Raw genomic sequence first — 22,092 nt, 5'->3', positions numbered from 1 at the left:
ATCTTAAAATCCACATTTACCTTCAACTCTTTTCTTATGAAGTGGAGGTCGACCTTTCTTATTTCGGACAGAAGAAGTTTTGCTACTGCTGCTTCCACTGTTCACAGACATTCTATCGTCCTCACCACCTGTCACTAATGAATTTCTATAGGAAATCAATGGAAGCCATACATCTTCCCTCCTTTCCATCATCTGTTCTGTTAGGAATTTCTCCAAATATGAGTGACTGGGTTGGAGAAGAGAAAGAGAAAAGAGTATAAACAAAGGACTAAAATAGCTAGTTATAGCTACAATGTAACCTCTATTTCAAATAGTTATTAGTTGCTTGCATTAGGATTATTTATAATCTATACTCCTGATTTAAGAGTTAGCTCTGCTCTGATTTTCTAGGGGGCTAGAAATACAGTTCAATTATTTGTGGATAAAAATATATCAGACACTACATATACGGCATTTATTTTCAGAGCTAATACTTCAGAGCTACACTTAGTGAAACATATTAAATTATATAAGAATTGATTGAATAAAGCTATTAAATAATCTAAATGGCCAAGGACTATGAAATTAAATGGACATGTATGTATTAAAAGATGTATTCATAATTGCAAATGACTCTATTTCAAGACCACAGAAGTGAAATCTCAGATTTTTTTAAAAAGGTCCTCCAGGTCTTTTTTTAACCCCACAAATTAAATAAGATAACTCTGAGAAAATAACACCACACATATTGCACTGCATGCTCTCATAACATATAATGAATTTAGATTAATAAATAAATAGTGATATAACAAGGAATATCACATATCTTTCTATTTTTGGGAGGGGGAGGGAATGAAAAAGAAATGGCAGAACTTTTACAACTATATTCAGACTAAGATGAAAAATGCTTTGGAAAGGACGGTACATTCTTCTCAGCAGTCACAGAGTGACTTTAGACACTTCCTTTTCTCATACATCTGGAGAAATTATAACAATAGAAATTACCGTATTTTTCTTAATTTGCTAATTTTGAAACTAAAACTGAATTTTTTTTATTACTTTGATTTGTAAAACTAAAACCAAAAAAAGGGAGGGATTGAGAGGGATAGGAAGAGGGAAAGGGAGTGGGAGAGAGAGGGAGGAGAGAAAGATATATATCTACCATAATTTTTAGAGAATAAGACCTTTTTCCTCCTTAAAAGAGGCTGATAATTTGGTGCGTTTTATACTTCGAATGTTTTTTTCCAGCCCTAACAAGGTATTAATGATCTTCCCAGCTCTTACCTTGCAGGCTCTTTCATTGTTTCTCTCTGCGAATAATGTTTTCCAAGCCCTAAGTCTGTGCGGGGGTTTTTTCATTGCTCTAACTTACTCTGAATAAGTTTCTTTCCAGCCTTAACCAGGTACTAACTATGTTCCCAGCTCCTACCAGCTTGCAAGCTCTTTCATTGTTACTCTCTGCCAAGAATGTTTTCCAAACCTTGTCTCTGTAGGGTTTTTTTCATTGCTTTATTATTATTTATTATTTATTTATTGGACTTTTATACCGCCCCTCTCCAAGGACTTGTTCCAAATGTTTCTTTCCAGCCCTAACCAGGTGTTATCAATGTTCCCAAGCTCTTTCATTGTTACTCTCTGCAAATAATATTTTCCAAGCCCTAAGTCTTTGCAGATTTTTTCCCCCCTATTGGTCTAACTTGCTTCAAATTTTCCTTTCCAGTCCTAACTAGGTGCTAACAATGTTCCCAGCTCTTACTGGCTTACAAACTCTTTCACTGTTACTCTCTGCGAAGAAGAATGTTTTCCAAGCCCAGTGTTTGCAGTTTTTTTTCCATTGCTCTACTTGCTCTGAATGTTTCTTTACAGGTGCTAATGATGTACCCATCTCTTACTGACTTGCAAGCTCTTTCATTGTCACTCTCTCAGAATAAAGGTTTTTTTAAGCCCTAACCAGGGAATAAAATAATGTGCAGAAGCTGACCAGACTAAGGACCCTAGCCAGATGAATACCTGGTAAGCAGATTCTTTTCCGTATTTTCCTCCCCCCAAACTAAGGCGCGTCTTGTACTCAGAAATATACGGTATAACAAGCATAATTATTTTCTTCTAATAATTATTGTTTTATATGGTCTCTAAATTGATTGATTGTTTTATTATATTTATATGGCTGCCCATCTCACAACAGATATATTGAATACTACAAGGTTTGACAAAATTTTGCTCTGAAAATATCAGAATTCTCTCGAATTACAAGACAATCCTTGATGCCAACAATTTCTTAAATAAATTCATAAAAATTGTAATTAAATGTACAATTAAACCAGACTTTTTACTTCATATCACTTATCAATAAAGTTGCTTACAATCAGCAAAATGTATTACTTACACAGTTTTCTTGTCCTGCCGTAATAATTTAGATGAAAATTCACTTAGTACTTCCAGGAAAGCAAGGTTAGGAGGTGGATATTCCTGTCCTTTTTGATTTTGATATTTAAATGCAAATTCTATTCCATCCCTGTAATAAGATATTAAGAATTAAATAACTTTGTCAAATGTGATAAACTCTATATAAACTTCTAATAAAATACTAGATGCAGTGAAAAAGAAAGGATGATTCAATGCATCACTATCCATACTCAATATAGCATCTATATGTTTCTTAACATGCTATTTACAAAGATCAGGAAAGTTTCAAGATGCAAATGGATTTTAAAAGCTAAGATTTTATGAAAAATTATGGATTTATCAGCAAGCAAACGGTTGTCTTCAAAATTAGAAATGTGGTATGACCACACATTTACAATCCTAGATTAAATTTCACTTGATGAACTGGCTTTCCTTAGATATAAATGGACAGACTATTTAACATTATTTTTTTTGTAATCATGGTTAAACTACATGTTTAAGTATTAGGAGGAAATTATTTTCATTAAATGTAATATATATTTTCATTGTACAGTGGTCCCTCGAGTTTCGCGATCTCGATCTTCGCTAAACTCTATATCGCGAGTTTTCAACCCGGAAGTAAACTCCACCATCTGCGCATGCGTGCCCTTCCACGCATGCGTAGATGGTGGAGTTTCCCCGCCGGGCAGAGGCTTCCCTGGGTCTTCCCCCTCTTGCCCCGGTAAGGCGCGAGCAACGGCGTGGGCGGGTGGGCGGCACACTCGCAGGGAAACCCCAGGGCCGCTTCTCAGCTGAGAAGCGGCCCTAGCAACAGCGCGGGGGGGGCGCGCGGCGCGCGCGGCGCGCGGGGAAACCCCAGGGCCGCTTCTCAGCTGAGAAGCGGCCCCAGCAACAGCGCGGGGGGGGCGGGCGGCGCGCGCGCGCGCGCGGGGAAACCCCAGGGCTGCTTCTCAGCTGAGAAGCGGCCCCAGCAACAGCGCGGGGGGCGGGCGGCGCGCGCGCGGGGAAACCCCAGGGCTGCTTCTCAGCTGAGAAGCGGCCCCAGCAACAGCGCGGGGGGGGCGGGCGGCGCGCGCGCGCGCGCGGGGAAACCCCAGGGCCGCTTCTCAGCTGAGAAGCGGCCCCAGCAACAGCGCGGGGGGGGCGGGCGGCGCGCGCGCGCGCGCGGGGAAACCCCAGGGCTGCTTCTCAGCTGAGAAGCGGCCCCAGCAACAGCGCGGGGGGGGCGGGGGGAAACCCCCAGGGAGCCGCTTCTCAGCTGAGAAGTGGCCCCCAGCAACAGCGCGGGGGGGGCGGGGCGGCGCGCAGCGTTGCGCGGGGGAAACCCCAGGGCCGCTTCTCAGCTGAGAAGCGGCCCCAGCAACAGCGCGGGGGGGGGCGCGGGCGGCAGCGCCGCGCAGCGCGGCGGGGAAACCCCAGGGCCGCTTCTCAGCTGAGAAGCGGGCCCCAGCAACAGCGCGGGGGGGGCGGGCGGCGCGCGCGCGCGCGCGGGGAAACCCCAGGGCTGCTTCTCAGCTGAGAAGCGGCCCCAGCAACAGCGCGGGGGGGCGGGCGGCGCGCGCGCGCGGGGAAACCCCAGGGCTGCTTCTCAGCTGAGAAGCGGCCCCAGCAACAGCGCGGGGGGGGCGGGCGGCGCGCGCGCGCGCGCGGGGAAACCCCAGGGCCGCTTCTCAGCTGAGAAGCGGCCCCAGCAACAGCGCGGGGGGGCGGGCGGCGCGCGCGCGGGGAAACCCCAGGGCCGCTTCTCAGCTGAGAAGCGGCCCCAGCAACAGCGCGGGGGGGCGGGCGGCGCGCGCGCGCGCGCGGGGAAACCCCAGGGCCGCTTCTCAGCTGAGAAGCGGCCCCAGCAACAGCGCGGGGGGGGGGGCGGGCGGCACGCGCGCGGACAAGCAGCAGCAGCGAGGCGGCGGGGAAACCCAATCTTCGGCTCCTCGCTGCTGCGGTGGAAATAAAAATACCATCTGCGCATGCGCAGATGGTGTTTTTACTTCCGCACCGCTACTTCGCGACAAATCGATCATCGCGAGGGGTCCTGGAACGGAACCCTCGCGATGATCGAGGGACCACTGTATACACCTCCTGTTCTTGATTTTTTTCTTTTTAAACTTGTTTTCTACAACTTTTCTTTTTATACAATTTTAAAGCATTTATTACTTACACTAGAGGTCATACACACAGTGATAAATAATATGCAGTGATTGCTATTTATGAATCATTTCTACAAATTGCTTAGAACAAATATAATACAATATAGAATGCAGTTTATAAAATGTGACTAGTATTTAAACAATCAATTTTTATAACTATTACAAAAGCCTTATTATTTTTTTAAGCACCAATGCAAATCCCCCCCACCCCACCCAATAAAACGTGTAGTGCTATGACATATTTATACACTATTTTTAAAAAGGCATCATTTGACATTCCTTGCCACTCACTTGTGTAACGTAGCTACGGCTTCTCTTGTCTTTATCTGGTCCAGACCAAAGGTAAGAGCAAAACGACGGGCCAGCTCCTTAATACCACTGACATGGGCAGATGTCCTGTCCAAGTTAGGACCTTGCTCTTGAACAAGCTCATTAAACAGCTGTAGAAAGAACTGAAAGTTAAAATCTTTAAAGATATAGTGGCACATTGTATATCAATAATTAAGGCTCACAGCTGTTTTCCAACAGATCTTAGAAAAGAAACAAATGAATGTAAACTATCTGATAAACTTACTATATATGTATGTATGTATGTATGTATGTATGTATGTATGTATGTATGTATGTAAGTTGCAGTATACCATTTTATGTGGAGATCAGTATGTAGGGCAGAGCATTATGTTTGATTGCAATAATAATAATGTGTGATTTTTAGATTTTTCTTAATTAGGAGGCTTTGAGATATTCTCTCAATATCATTTGTAAAATATGGACATACATTTCAGTAAATGTTTGCCAAGATTTCGATTGCCTTTGTTTTGTTAAAGGAACCTCTCTACCTTTTTTCTCTGATTCAATTTCAGCAATAGGATTTTGCCATACTACCAAATAAGTTACAGAAGTATTTCCGTCTTTCTCCCCTATGTGAAAGAGTAGTAATAACACTACTTGTAATGTTTAAATTCATAACACTGATTCAAGTATTATATAATAAAATTTTTGAAATTCGATACTAAATATACATACTAAAGTTAATAATTGGGAAACACTGTTTTTCTATTTTAACTGTATTGTATGAATTGTACAGCCTTTGTGTTCATATATATTTTATCAAAAGTAATCTATCATTGATTAAATTAATGTATTCTGAATTAGTAGAATAAAGTAATTAAAAAAATGAGCTAGCATTGGAGAGATGCAGGTTATAATTTCGTTCTAGGCGATACTGGGCCAGCCATTCTTAGCCCAGCCTACCTCACAGGGTGGTTGATACGGAGAAAAATAGCAGAATGTTGCCTTGAGCTCCTATGCAGAAGGGCCCCCCTCTAAATTAACAAATAAAATAATTTTATTATGTAGTCCTGAGCTTGATTGTTGATGACAATTTTTAACTGCTTCAGATTATCCAAATCAGAAATTCTGTAATAGTTTATAAATATTCATATTAAACTTTATCCTATGGTCATATGATACGGTAGCAACAGAATATATGAAGAAAGTTATTTGTACACAAGACACATTTAAGAATTAGTGGGGACTAAAGAGTTTTACCTGTTGTAAACTGAGAATGAGAGTTTTTGCACATTGAATTTTATCAATTTGTCTTGTTTTACTCAATGTCTCCTTAATGATATCGCCATAGTCATTGTAGTACTAAAAGCAAGAAAAGAGCATGTTTTAATTAACAATGCATTTATTTTTTATTGACTATCTTTTTAATAAACTGTTGTTGTGGGATTTCAGATTGTCTTATCTAATTAACCATCCTTCCTACACTAGAATTAATTAATAAATGTTAATTTCTAATAGTGTTAAGCTAAATAGTTTTATACTGCCAACTGAATTTTTCTTTATGCATAAGGAGGTTTTGTGTATAGAAAAAATATCTATTTCATTATACTTCCATGCAAAGACCTAGGATCCAACCCAAAGTCAAGATAACTGCCATGCAGAAATAGTGTTGTGGAATTCTAGTTTTAAAAAATAATGATCACTAAGATAAATAAATAAATCCAGTTATATCCAGTAGTATCATATTTAAGGCTGCATGTTTGAAACAATCTTTGGCACAAAGCCAGTTGGGCAACTTTGGACCAATTTTTTTCAACTCTAAGAAGAAGGCAATGGCAAATAATTTCTGATGATCTTTTCAGAAAAGGATTGTTTAGGCCAGGGGTAGGCAAAGTTGGCTCTCCTATGACTTGTGGACTTCAACTCCCAGAATTCCTGAGCCAATCATGCTAGCTCAGGAATACTGGGAGTTCATAGAAGAGCCAACTTTGCCTACCCCTGGTTTAGGCAGTTGTCAGGAGTGAAGGTTGACACAAAAAAAAGGAATATTTTTCATTTGTAGTGTCACAAAAATAATTTAATTGCAAATATTTTGGACAAAGTACTCAAGAATGTTTAATAGGGAAAACATTATTCACTGGAAAAATTAAAATTATAAGACATATTTATAATGCAAGTTTTGCATTGGAAACTTTTCAATGATTCCTTCCTATTTAGTGCAGCCTTCAATACTTTATCTTATTTTGTTCAAGAGGATCTCTTCAACTGCCAGCAGACCTAAGGAGATGGAGGATCATTTAAAAATGTATGCCTAACTTTTCACCAAAATGAAGTTAGCCTTAGAAATATCTATACATACTGCTCAAAAAAATAAAGGGAACACTTAAACAACAGAATATAACTCCAAGTAAATCAAACTTCTGTGAAATCAAACTGTCCACTTAGGAAGCAACGCTGATTGACAATCAATTTCATTTTGTTGTCAGCACATTCTACTTTGCACAGAACAAAGTATTCAATGAGAATATTTCATTCATTCAGATCTAGGATGTGTTATTTGAGTGTCCCCTTTATTTTTTTGAGCAGTATATTTTGGCAAATGTGATTACAACAAAGTACCAGGGCAAAGAATCATACCTTCATGTAATGCTTGAAGATATCAGCTGCCGCATGCATATCTACAATATCATAAATTATAAGTTTGCTAAAGGCAGCCAAAAGATTTCTTCTCTTGTGTAAAGCTTCAATTTTATTAGCTTCATCTTCTTCATCTCCCTCTAAACAATAAATGAAATAAAATACAGTTGCTTTTTAATATCATTATTTCTCATTTACCTAATTGAAACATTCTACAGTTCTCTAAAATATGATGGGATAGTTATGTTGTGACAGTTGTTATCCAGCAACAAGAGAAAGTTGCTAAAAATACCATACAGGCCAAGATTTGTAAAAGGCGAAAGATTTATACGATCTGAAGAGAAACCAGAGTATTTGATTAGCAATCTTCTTTCTAGATACTCAATTACATTTCCCTGCCCTCTTTTCCCCTCTGCTCCTGAAACGACAGGTAGTTCTTGAGATACAAACCTAATGGAGCTTGCCCATTAGGTTCATAGGTAAAAAAGTCCGTTAAATGAATCAGACTCAATTTTACGAACGTTTAAAATGAAATTCATTAATTGAATCAAATGGCTCATTAAATGAAGATCTGAATTACTATTGTCCTCTGATTCATTAATTGATCACTGCCATTGTTAACTCAACTGAGAGGCTTTTTTCCTACCACCACCTATCAGCTGTTTCCAGTTCCGCAGAGGAACTAAATTGCGTCCAAGCAGGCTCTCAGAGGCCTCAGTTTGCAGTTGCTTTAAAAAGAAACATTTGCTGCTATGCAGCTCAAACTTCTTTAGACAGCTACCCAGAGGTGGGTGAGACTGTAATTTACCCAACTCTCTGATTGTAGTTGCTTTAAAAAAACCCCCACCATTTGCCACTAATTAGCTTAAGAGTCTCCAGCTGGGCACCCAGAGGGAGCTAGAGGAAGGATTTACAGACCTTTAGGCTTGAAACAGTAACAAGACATGCAAGGAACCTTGAGGGCATCTAGTCTAACCCACTGCTCTCACAACAGAGTACAGTGATACCTTTACTTACAAACTTAATTCGTTCCGTGACCAGGTTCTTAAGTAGAAAAGTTTGTAAGAAGAAGCAATTTTCCCCATAGGAATCAATGTAAAAGCAAATAATGGGTGCGATTGGGGAAACCACGGGGAGGCTGGAGGCCCTGTTTCCTCCCAGGAGATTCCTAGAGAGGCCCGACGGAGGCTTCTCCCTGCCTTTTCTGCTTACAGTTTCGGAAGCTCGGGTTTGTAAGTAGAAAATGGTTCTTGAGAAAAAAACCAAAAAAATCTTGAACACCCGGTTCTTATCTAGAAAAGTTCATAAATAGATGTATTCTTAAATAGAGGTACCACTGTATTTCTAATAAATGCCTATCCAGTCTCTTCTTAAAAGTTTCCAGTGATGGAGCACCCACAACCTCTAGAGGCAATTTAAATTTAAAACCTACAAATTACAATAATATACACTAATCTCCAAGTCACAACAGTACTGAGTTCTGAATTAGTTTGCTACTGGTTCATGTGTGCGCTTATCTGCATGATGCTTTTGCGCATGTGTAGAAGTGTCCCATGCAGTGGGGTGGAGCCTCCCACCACTGCCACTACCAGTTCTAAGAACCACTCTGAACTGGGAGCAGCCCACTGCTGAGACAGAGAGTTAAAAATGTCCATCATTGCCGTAGTGACTGAATCCAAATCACATGGTTACAGAGGCCCTTTATGACTGTAGATGTAAGTACCCTTTCTGAAAAAAGTTGTTGTTGTGAAAATTCACAAAATGAATCTGTACCAACCACTTCTATAGTTACTAGCAACACTTGGGTTTCACAAGGTGTTGGGGAGGGAGAAGAGAGATGTTATCATTGATTGCTATTTTTCTCCTAAACATTTATTATCTTTCAGAAATGCTATGAACTTACTTTAATTATGTTACTGTTTCTCTTTTGTGCATGAAATAATATCATTTGAAGAGATCAGCTTATTATTGCTATTTGTATCATGGTTGGTCACACAGTCAGCCAGATGTTTGGCATTTTTATCCATCTATCAAGTCTCCTTTCTAAGGACTTGAGTTAGGCAAGTGTTGTTGTCTGAAGGTGTTACAGGTATAGTCCCAGGACTGTAAGCTGCCTTCTGCAATTAATTGAGATTTTTGTCAAGTGCTCCGGTTTTTTTAGGATTGCAACCAAAGCACCTATTACTATTGGTACTATCTTTGCTTTCTTTTGCCACAGTCACTCAATTTCTATCCGCAGGTCTTTGTATTTTGTGATTTTCTCTAGTTCTTTCAACTTATTAAAAAAGTTGGCATGTTTTCCTAACCATTTGGGACTATTTATAAATACACATCAAAAATACTTGCCCATGCTCTGGTTCTCCTCATCCTGGTCAATGAAGACATGGTCCATTACAAAGCTAAGGAGTTCAGTCTGGAGACCCAAATCTGGATTAAACACCAAAGGCTGAAGACCCTCTCTGCCTCCACTCATCAGCTGATGGCTAAAAATCATCAAGAGATCACAGAGCAGCATAAAAGCCTGAAATACAAAAACAATTTAAGCGATTATGTTACAGATTACAAAGGCTCAGGTATATAACATTCTAATGTAAACACTTATATTTTTAGAACTTAAAAACTTTAGGAAGTTATGAATAATTTGTAATAGGTTGTGCATAGTTGAACTCTTCTCTGTTAGGTGCAGACAGCTGGACTGGTGAAGCTGGAAATGTCAGAGAGGCAAAGCTATTTATGGGTTTGGAGGAGGTGAGAGCTGGTTTGGTCTATGAACTGGAAGCTGCTGCTTTTATCTGAGCAGCAGAAGCTTTGGGTGAGGCAGCCTTGTAAGTGGCTTATTGGCTGTTTAGTGATGGCCACAACTCTGCTTGTCATCTGCCGAGGGGTTTTTTGCAATGCAGCAGCAGCAATTCTGGCCTGTTTTTCCTAGGTAGCAATTCCAGTGACAATGATAGGACTGCGCTAAAACTGCACTTGTGGGTTGTTATTATATAATATTAATATTATGTAGAGCTAAAAGGTTGCTCCGATGATGGATGACTGAGAATCTCTACAGACTTTTAGCTATAAATTTGGGATGAACACCCTTTGAATGGTGTGGAAGTAGGAATGGATTTCCAGAAGAAAAATTGCAGACTACAAAAACCAGGAACACTACTCAGGTGACTCTTAGAAGACAGATAAACCTTCAAGTGCTTCAAGGACCCTCTAAAATGATGCAGCTTACCAGCTGTCTGCAAGGAATATAAATCCTTCCATCCCCCACTATCCTATCAGAGTGAGAGTTCAACTATGCACAACCTGAAGAAGCTTCTTGGATGACAAGCAAAACGTTTTCAAAAGAAGAAACAAGTAAGTTCAGTTGCTTCCTGAAAAAGCACTTTTCTGACAACATAAATTCTCTATGACTGAGAATCTCTACAGACCTTTTTGTTCATGTCCCCCCCTCCTCAAAAATGCTTAATTAAAACATAATTTTAAAAAATAGAGATACTGATGGTACAATTATTAAATTAAAGGATCTTGACCTGTATGTTACATCCTGCAGTAATATTCCCAGGAATAATTATTGAAGTAGTCTGGACCAAAATTAAAAACAGTAAAAGATAAATTACTGAATTCATTACATTCTAATCAGCTTCTTGGTATTCCTTTTCCTTCCCCAGAAAGGTCACTGGGACCAAGAAATGTCTAGGAAAAGCAGCAATGCTTTTTTATACTATTCATATCGTCATTCAATGACAACAACAAAGCAATGCAGTATATTCTGGAAATGAATGTTATCTCTTTAAAGAGTTCATTTATATCTTAGTTCATAATTGTAATAAAGATGAATTAAAAAACAAAAGCATTTGCATCTTTTCTTCCTCATAATGTTTGCTCCATGTCTTTTCAAATAGGTATCTTAAGCTATTATTACAACCACTATGGCAGCACTCATGCAATAGTATTTCAAAACCAGTTTTAGTAATAATACTAATAATAATAATACTAACACTAATTATTATTATTAGTAGTAGTAGTATTGAAGAATATTTTCATAACTAAGGGAAACACTTCAGAAAGTATACTTGTAGAGGTAGATTTATTTAAAAAACTATAAATTTTAAAAAGTATGGTGAGCAAATTATTGCAAGTTTTAATACCAGTAATGTTTAAAATCTCATACAGCAAAGTATAAACACAAACACATTATATACTCAAAAGAATGCTTATGGAAGTTAAGGGGAAAGTAAATGATCGCTACCCTGAAATTAGAAAGAGATAGCATTAGTAGTTATTAGCAAAAAGTTTTAATTAAATTTTTGTTTGCATGCTTCATTAGTAATAGAAACCAGAAATAAAATATAGGAAAACTAATATGAAAACATAATTAGAAATGAATTTTGAAGATCTATTGACTTTTAATATCTAGCCAGACTTCAATTTTAATTCACAATAAAGCCTTCATAAAAGGTTCCCAAAGTAGACAAAATGAAATTAGAAGAAATATTAAAAATTTACAAATTATTCAAATTGATCAAAAAGGCTTAGTATTTAATTTTTGTACGAAATAAGATATATAACAGTTTATAAAATGCTGTCATCATGTTTTATATATTTAACTGATTACTATTACCTGCTCTTTTACTGGATTGTTGATATTTGACAGACACTGTTGGCAGACAGCCAGAAATGATTTGACTGTTTTCCTTAATACCAATAAATCTTCCTAGAGGAAACATGAAAAATTATCTAATTTTCAGTATCAGTCAACATTTTCAGGAAAAAAATATTCAGAATAGAGAGAAAAAGAAACTGTGGAATAATAGCTGCAGATGGCGCCTCTAAATTGGCTCACAATATCACAATTTAAATAATAAAATCCAAGAATAAAATAGATCTGCAGTAAGCAGATTTGGAAAGTGATCGGACAGAGTTACTGCAATACATAGTTTTAAAGTTGTGTTTCAGGGCCTAACAAGGGAATATTTAAGATTTGTTTTCCTAATATGAAATGATAATAGCAAGCAAAAGATATAAAATAAGAAATAAAATAAAAGACATATAAACCTAAACAATATGCTATACTAATTCAAATCACTCCAATAAATCATATAGTCAATTACAATTTATAAAAATATAAAATGTCTATTATTATAAGACATAACTATATTATGGTCACATGACTGCAATTTTCAATCTTCTCAGCTGGCTTTTGACAAGCTAACTCAATAGGGAAGCCAATAGCGAAGATCATAAGTCATGATTATGTGATGTCTCACTTAATAACAACTGTAGCTAAAAGGTCATAAATAATAATAAATAATAATACATATTCAATATAAACAACCTTCCTCAAAAACAGCCATTAACAACTTGAAAAGTCTACCTATATATTTATTAATGTATCTTACAATATAATTTCAAAATGAAACCAAAACCAGACATGACCAAATCATATTATTCAATGAACAGGTAGTCCTCGACTCATATTGTTAGTAATTGTTCAAAGTTACGATGGTGCTGAAAAAATGGACTTATGACTGATCACCAAAGTTATGGCCATTGCAGTGCCCCCATTGTCATGTAAACAAAACTTGAGCACATGGCAGCCTGCCTATACTGTACTATCTTCTCCCATCTCTGCTCTTTCTGGTGGCCTACCAGAAAACATCAAAAGGAGGAGGGGGGAGAAAGTAAACATACAGGTAGCCCTCAACTTACAGCTATTCATTTATTTACCATTTAAAGTTGCAACAACATTTTAAAAAGTGACTTATAACCAGTGTTCACAACAACAGTCATTGTAGTGATCCGTCAATCACATGATCCGGGTGGTTGGAAAGTGGCTCTCGGTAGCAGAATCTAGGGTCACATGACTGCAATTTTCAATCTTCTCAGCTGGCTTTTGACAAGCTAACTCAATAGGGAAGCCAATAGGGAAGATCATAAGTCATGATTATGTGATGTCTCACTTAATAACAACTGTAGCTAAAAGGTAATAAAAACAGGTATGGTTGCACCACTTAACAAATTTTCTGGTCGCAATTATGATCGGACTATCTACTTTTTAATAATATTTAAGAAAGCAGTAAAAGCATTTGAGAAAACAGAATGGATTTTGTGAGTACAGTATAGGGAAAAACAATATTTCTGGAAAAAGGTTTTCCAGAATTTGTGAGAGTCAAGCATTTTTCTACATATTTTTATTCACATGAAGATGTAATTTCAAAATCTATATCTAAAAATGTAATTCTGCCATGGCAATTGTTTTTCATTTCCAGAGTTACACCATGAGGAAACTTCATATGATATAAGAACTTCAGCTAATGAATCATGTACATACTATTAAGGTTTCACAATAAAATGTTTTTCAAATGATTATTTTTCTATTCTAGTTATGTTAATTATATATTTGTACAATTTATTTATTTATTTATTAGATTTGTATGCAGCCCCTCTCAGGGTATACGCTCTTAAGAGCAGATATACAAATGCATATATGCAGGTTGGAGGAAGAAAACTTTTCCCATTGTATGTACGTGAGAACTGTGATTATATGGTTCCCACTTACATAAATATATGTATATAAATATATATACTATATTTACATCAGCACGAAGCTTACAACTTCAGCCTGATGATGGTGAATGTGATTTCACCGAAATGTCGCATAGACATGCAAAATATTACACGGGGCAAAACCCGAACTCAGAACAATCTACAAATATATATACATATTTACAGTGATATCTCTACTTACGAACTTTTTCTAGAGAAGAACTGAGTGTTCAAGATTTTTTTGCCTCTTCTTAAGAACCATTTTCTACTTAAGAACCCAAGCCCAGAAAAATTTCCCAGAAAATTTGAGAGAGGCATGAAAGCCCAACCAGTTTCCTGCCATTCCCCCTGGCGCAGTGTATCGGAGGCAGCCTCACGCCAGATGTATTGGAGGCGCATGCTCCTCCTCACCGCCTCAGAGTCCCTCTTTTTTTTTTTTAAGCCTTAAAGTTTTGGATTTTTTTGATTCCCCTCACCTCACCTTCTTCCTTCGGCGGCGACTGTCCTCCTAATCTTCCCACCCAAATTCCGAGCTTTTATTTCTTTCCTAATGGGTTTGCACACATTATTTGCTTTTACATTGATTCTTATGGGAAAAATTACTTCTACTTAAGAACGTTTCTACTTAAGAACATGGTCACAGAAGGAATTAAGTTCTTAAGTAGAGGTACTACTGTATTTACACACAAACACAGAGAGAGAGAGAGAGAGAGAGAGAGAGACAGACAGACACACACACACACACACACATTTTTTCTGTCGAATCACTCTGGTATATTTATTTATTTATTTATTAGATTTGTATGCCACCCCTCTCCGTAGATTCGGGGCAGCTCACAACAGCAATAGAACAATTCATAACAAATCTAATAATTTAAAAACATTTTAAAACCCCATTATTAATCATATTCAAATATGGGAGGAGCTGAACGCTTCCTTTTGCCTCTCGGCTCAATCCAGGGCCATTTCCAAGGCAGTTAGTTAATTTTTTCATAGCCGACAAATTATATTCTGTATGTGTAACATATTTTTGCTAAATTTGAAAATGAAGGGAGACTAGCATAGATCTATTTCAGCCTTGTTGTGGCCTCATCAGCTAGCTATACTCTCAACTGGGATTTGGATATAACACTTCCCTGGTACAAAGCTGAAAGAATGAGATCCTGTGGCCTAGATCCTGATGAGGCCACAACAAGGCTGAAATAGATATATACTAGTCTCCCTTCATTTTCAAATTCAGCAAAAATTTTACACACACACACTCTCACACATACATACATATATTTATGACCTATAAAGCTCTACATGTCATTGTACCAGATTACTTGTGGGAAAGCCTCCTGCTGCATGAGCCCCAGCGACCAGTCAGGTCCCACAAAGTCGGCCTTCTCCAGGTCCTGTCAACTACACAATGTCATCTGGTGAGGCCTAGGGGAAGAGCATGCTCTGGGGAGCTCCAACCCTCTGGAATCAACTCTCCCCCAGAGATTCGCACTGCACCCACCCTCCTCACCTTCCACAAGAGTTTGAAGACTCATTTGTACCATCAGGCTTGGGGCCATTAGATTCTAGCCCCCTGGCTGATGAATTAAATGTATGTTTGCTTGTTTTAATGGGAATGATTGATTTTTAAGGTACTTGGGTTTTAGATTACCGTATATACTCGAGTATAAGCCGACCCGAGTATAAGCCGAGGCACCAATTTTTGCCACAAAAACTGGGAAAACGTATTGACCCGAGTATAAGCCGAGGTTAGAAAATGCAGTGGCTACTGGTAACTTATAAAAATGGAAAACAATAAAATTACATTAATTGAGACATGTTTTAGAATATTTATTTTAAAGAAAACCAGTAAACTAGCTCTGTAAATTTAAAAGAGGGTAAACAAATTAACAATATTAACAATAAATTAAAAAGTAAAAAAAGTAGCTCGATCAGGAACAAAGCTAAAACCTAAGAGTTAAAATCCTTCAAAACTGGATTCCTTCTCATCATTAATTGGATTTACATTATTGTTCTGTTTTTATATATTCTGTGAGCCACCCTGAGTCCTTGGAGAGGGATTGCATACAAATCCAATTAAATAAACAAACAAACAAACAAACAAACAAATAAGTGTATCCAAAGAAGAGCTTCAGCATTAGCTGCTGTGAGGTTATCAGCATAGAAAACCAAATAGATAGATAGATAGATAGATAGATAGATAGATAGATAGATAAGATAGATAGATAGATATAGATAGAAAGATAGACAGACAGACAGAAAAATAGATAGATAGATAGATATAGATAGATAGAAATAGATAGATAGATAGATAGATATAGATAGAAAGATAGATAGACAGACAGAAAAATAGATAGATAGATAGATAGATATAGATAGATAGATAGATATAGATAGAAAGATAGATAGACAGACAGACAGACAGACAGAAAAATAGATAGATAGATAGATAGAAATAGATACAGATAGATAGATAGATAGATAGATAGATAGAAAGAAAAATAGTTAGATAGAAAAATAGATAGATAGAAATAGATACAGATAGATAGATAGATGATAGATAGACAGATAGATATAAAGATAGACAGACAGATAGAAAAATAGATAGATAGATAGATAGATAGATAGATAGAAAGAAATAGATACAGATAGATAGATAGATAGAAAAATAGATAGATAGAAAAATAGATAGATAGAAAGATAGACAGATAGAAAAAGAATTCCTGTCTAGCTCTGCCTCATAACACATTATTAGATCCTATCCAAGCAAGGACAGCAACTACCACAAAATACCATTTTTTAAACAGTTTAAATCCTTTCAAAGGAGGGGGAGGAGAATCTGACAGCAGGGGGCCTTTTTAATCCGACTCACCATTGCAAATGGCTGCCTTCTTTGCTTGAGCTAGGGAGAGGAACTACGGCGTGCCAGAGGGGACAAAAGCTGGTGCCTCCTCGCTCTGGCTCAAGCAATGGCGCCCTCGTGTGGTGACTTTGTCAATGACCCGAGTATAAGCCGAGGCTGTGTTTTTCAGCCCATTTTTGGGGCGAAAAAACTCGGCTTATACTCGAGTATATACGGTAGCTAGTTTTAAATTTAATTGGATTTAGGATATTTTATATATATATATTTAAAATATGTTATAAGTCACTCCAAGTCTACAGAGAGGGGCGGCATATAAATCCAATAAATAAATAAATAAATGGTGCCAGAGCTAGACATGAGGGCTGTAATCTTATAGCAGACTTAAGTCGAAATGCCTTATATTCAGTTAAAGTGAAGAAAAATCCCAGCTTAAATTATATAGAATAATAATTCTCAACAGGAGCCATATGACCTACTGAAATCTCTACTGAAAAATATGTAATATGCCTTGAAATGTATTACAGAGAGTCTTGACTTATGGCATTTGAGACCAATGGTTCTCTTGCTAAGCAACATGGTTGCTCCATGAATCACTTCAGTTATTAAGTGAGTCATGCAGTCATTAAGTGAATCCAAATTCCCTCATTCACTTTGCTTTTGGGAAGCTGGCTTGGAAGGTTGCAAATGGGCCACGTGATCCTGGAATGCTGCAAATGTTGTAAAAAACATGATGGTTGCCAAGCAATCCAAATTTGATCATGTAACCATGGGAATGCTGTGACAGTTCCAAGTGCAAGAATTGGTCGTAAGTCACTTTTTTCAGTGTTGTTGTAACTTTGAACAGTTGATTGCAAATTGAGCATTACCTGTATACAGTAAAAATTGTCTTGATGCCAGAAGTAGGGAATTTATGAAAGAATGTAGGACAATCAATTCAACTATCTCCCAGTGTTAGAAGTACTATGATCCATAGTATCTTACTTTTGAAGGAGATCCTTCTGTAATTTTTACCAGTTGCCAGAGAATAGAATAATGGGAACACTGAAGAGCCTGAACCACTATCTGAAACAAAATTCACAGAAGACAAATTAAGTATGAAGTTTGTACAGTTTGCAGCAATTACGTATTTAGAGGATTTTTAAGACTATGCAAAGCACCAGTTTATTAATATTTGAGATGGAGGACAAATAATAGCTAAAATAAATGAAATTTCAATTGCATAGTTTAAAGCCAGGAAAGCTCAAATACAGCCTGAGCATCTCAAATTTAAAAATGTATGGTATGGTTTAAAGTAGCTTGTTCCAAACTTGAAATTATTTATTTTGATGGCATGCTTCTAATTTGCTACAGTACATTAAAATGAAACATATGAAACTGACATTTTGCATAACTGTATGACCATTTCTCTTTATTTTTATCCTTATTTTTCAAACATAAAAAAAACCTTTAAAAATAAAAGACAAGAAATCTTATCAGGTGCCAAGGGAACTGTATGTAAGCACCAAGTTGCTAATGAAAATTACAGTTTTCCATGGATTAAAGTAGTCACATTTACATTTAGCAATAAAATTAATTTGAAGGATTATGGGGCACATTTTATCATTTAGCCTAACCCACTCATATAACTGTTGTGAAGGTAAAATTATGGGTGAGATAAAGAACTTTATACTTTTGCAGCCCTCAAATGAAGATAGGTTATGAATGTAAAGAATATTAATTAAAAACATCTTGCCTTTATTACTTTTATAAATAACTCAAAGCAGTGAACATACCTAATACTCCTTCCTCCTCTTATTTTCCTCACAATAACCCTGTGAAGTGGTTTGGGCTGAGACAGAGAGAGAGAGAGAGTGTGGGTGGCTCAAAGTCACCCATCTGGCTTTTATGCCTAACGTAGGACTAGAACGCACAGTCTCTTGGTTTCTAGCCTAGTACCTTAATCTCTTAAGTCCAACTCAATTTAATGGACTTTTGGTAACCATGAAATTCATCCACCCATCCATCCATTCATTCATTCACTCACTCACTCATTCATCTGCTGAGCTATCTCACTTGTCAAAGCAAATTTAATAATATTGTAGTGCTATTAAAAATAACATTAAAAAGAAGAAAAGCAGCAATATATATATATTTTTAATTGGGGAACAGCCAAATCCATTTCATTTTGTATTATATGAATATAACAGCACACATTACTTATTATTTACCTGTTCTGGCATAGCTCCATGTTCTATTCCAGTTCTCAATAACCTGTAGCAGTTACTGAACAAATCCCATTTTGTAAGGTCATGAGCACTTCGAGAGAAATTAAAAATGCATTAAACAAACAAACAAACAAACATGTATAGTAAAGATTGAACAAATGCAATAATAAAATCACTGTTATAATTAGGAATTTAAGTACAACATATACACTAGATGATTTCTTTCCTACATCTTGCATAAAGTAGCTATTTTAAGTTTATCTCTGTCTCTCTATCAATTCTAACAATAGAAACCTTCCAATCTTGCTTAATTCTTTGCTTATTTTTTCATGGGACTATTTTTAAATAACTATAAAACTTCATAAAGCCACATACTTGTGAAATGATGTTAATCTCTTTAAAGTAGAAAGAACATTGTATACATCATCATCATCAGCTTCTTCTCCCTGGAAACAGAACAAACCGGATCACGGGCTGAGCAATTTATATATTGCACTTATGTTTAAGAGTATAGATTCCTACTTATGCATAGCAATGGCTGTTGGGAATTTGTATCAATTTGTATTTCAGAAACTAAACTTAAAGAGTTTACAAAATCTCAAACTGATTCTGAAATCCAGGCCTTGCTGGAGAAGTGGCCTAGCATGACACCTTGCCATTTTTAAAAATTTCACCATTACCATTTCCAAATATTCCAATATTATACAAATCCTAATGATCAATAGGATTTTGGAACTACATGTCTCATATTGATTGATTGATTGATTGATTGTATTTATATGCTACTAATTCTGAAGCGGCTAACAAGTTGGATAAATATAACAGTTATAAAATACAATTGAAATACACAATAAAATCAGTAATATAATAAAACAATAAAATAATATCCTAAAAAGAACCATATATACACAGCAGTCAATCTAATTCCAGACCTGCCGGAAAAGCCAGATCTTAACGGCTTTCCGGAAGACCAGTAGGGAGAAATCTCTGGGGGCAGTTGATTCCATAAGGTCGGAGCTAACACAGAGAGGGCCCTTCCCCATTATTTGGCAGACAGGACCACTAGAAGGCCAACTCTGTGGGCCCTTACTGGCCGCAATGAGGTATAAGGTCGGAGGCAGTCCCGTAAATAGTCTGGCCCTGAGCCATACCTTCAGGATTAAGCACTGAATCCCAAGTGATAGATTGTTACATGACTGACCAATTTAAATATAAATCTGATCTGCCTAATACAAGTATGCATGAAAAAACTGTATATGCCTGACAGGAATTAAGGAACTAGATTATATACAACAATACATATATTACTATCTAATAGCAATAGCAGTTATTAACCACTTCACAGTGGTTTACAGCCAGCGGTGGGCTACTAGCCAGAATGCTAAATTGCGCTCACCGCCACGGCTCGTAAGTGCTTGCGGGGCCAGCGCAATTTTGCTTCCACACCTATGGAGGTAGCAAAATCGCGCACAGAGCCGCAGATGTGCCCGTGTTTTGGCATGCACGGAAGCAAAAAAAACCTCGCTGAAACACGAGTGCACCTGCGGCTCCATGCGCAATTTTGCTACCCCCACAGGTGCAGAAGCAAAATCACGCTGGTCCCGCAAACACTTATGAGCCGCCACGGCAAGCACAATTTAGTGTTCCGGCTAGTAGCCCACCACTATTTACAGCCCTTTCTAAGTGGTTTAGAGTCAGCATATTGCCCCCAACAATCTGGGTCCTCATTTTACCGACCTCGGGAGGATGGAAGGCTGAGTCAACCTTGAGCCTGGTGAGATTCGATCTGCCAAACTACTGTCAGTGTGTGATCAGCAGAAGTAGCCTGCAGTACTGCACTCTAACCACTGTGCCACTATGGCTCATAGAAATGTTCCTAGAAAATAAGTTCTCGTTTTAATTCTGAGGTACACAAATTAACTCTTTCTGATTTTGAAAAATAAAATAATTTGTATCAATATGGAGTAACCTCAGGAATTATTGAAATATTGAAGAAAATAATAAATCGAATATTAATACTAGAATAGAATAAAATAGAAGCATTCACAACCTCTGGAGGCAAGTCCACTAATTAATTATTCTAAAATGGAAGATCACTATTTAAAATTGACTTTAAAAAAGGAATATGGGCTTGTTTGAAAGATTATGTATATTTGATTGATTGATTGATTGATTGATTGATTGGAGTGGACTTTTATGCTGTCCCTCTCCGAGGTCCCGGGGCGGCTTACAACATATAATGAACAATATACAATATCTTAGATCTAATTAATTAATGTAAAAGTCTAAAAAACCCCAAAACTGTAAAACAGTCATTCCACTCACTCAACATTCTCTCAACACATTTGTTGGCCAGGGGGCAAGAATTGAATGGACCCAAGCCTGGCGACATAAATGAATCTTAAGGCTCTTTCAGAAAATGAGGAGGGTAAGGGCAGTACAAATCTCTGGGGAGAGCTGATTCCAGAGGGCCAGGGCCCCCACAGAAAAGGCTCTCCCCCTAGGTCTTGCCAAGTGACATTGTCTAGTTGATGGAACTAGACAGACTCTGTGGGACCTAACCTGTCGCTGGGATTCATGTGGCAGTATGCGGTCCCACAGGTAATCTGGTCCGATGCCATGTAGGGCTTTATAGGTAATGACAAACTCTTTGAATTGAGTCCAGAAACCAATCGGCAGCCAGTGCAGACCACAGAGTGTTGGAGAGATATGTACATGTCAGGGCAAGCCCATGACTGCTCACACGGCTGCATTTTGCACAATTTGCAGTTGTGCACAATATTGTTGGAGATAAATTGCAATTTTAACATAATACTTTAATATTCTTTGTTCACTTATAAAATCGAGGTGATCAAAGGGCTAAATTATATAAACAATTTAGCATATGATTTAAATTAGATATGGTTTTACTCCTATTTCATGAGTAGAAAATTACAAAATGTACTTACAAATTAATTGAATTCTAATTCTGAAATAAAAGTTCATATTACATGAATCTTTCTCTCTCCAAACAAAGGGG

At 37.5% G+C, this 22,092-nt stretch overlaps 1 protein-coding gene across 2 annotated transcripts in view; it reads right to left on the bottom strand.

Moving 5' to 3' along the window:
* The window catches only part of STAG1 (STAG1 cohesin complex component), a 174,436-nt gene that overhangs the window by 10,647 nt on the left and 141,697 nt on the right, over positions 1–22,092 (bottom strand). For both annotated transcript variants that reach the window (XM_070753086.1, XM_070753085.1), the window contains exons 20-29: positions 19,449–19,519; positions 19,077–19,164; positions 17,851–17,931; positions 12,079–12,171; positions 9,807–9,981; positions 7,461–7,600; positions 6,084–6,185; positions 4,824–4,972; positions 2,366–2,494; positions 21–226 (exon numbers count right to left, since the gene is read on the bottom strand). In XM_070753086.1, the coding sequence (XP_070609187.1) occupies positions 21–226; positions 2,366–2,494; positions 4,824–4,972; positions 6,084–6,185; positions 7,461–7,600; positions 9,807–9,981; positions 12,079–12,171; positions 17,851–17,931; positions 19,077–19,164; positions 19,449–19,519 (1,234 nt within the window). The remainder of the gene's footprint in view (positions 1–20; positions 227–2,365; positions 2,495–4,823; positions 4,973–6,083; positions 6,186–7,460; positions 7,601–9,806; positions 9,982–12,078; positions 12,172–17,850; positions 17,932–19,076; positions 19,165–19,448; positions 19,520–22,092) is intronic.

Source organism: Erythrolamprus reginae, chromosome 5 (assembly GCF_031021105.1).
Source record: "Erythrolamprus reginae isolate rEryReg1 chromosome 5, rEryReg1.hap1, whole genome shotgun sequence".
Lineage (NCBI taxonomy): Eukaryota > Metazoa > Chordata > Lepidosauria > Squamata > Dipsadidae > Erythrolamprus > Erythrolamprus reginae.
The sequence above is the reverse complement of the archived record's forward strand: the minus strand, read 5'-3'. Positions and strand labels throughout refer to the sequence as shown.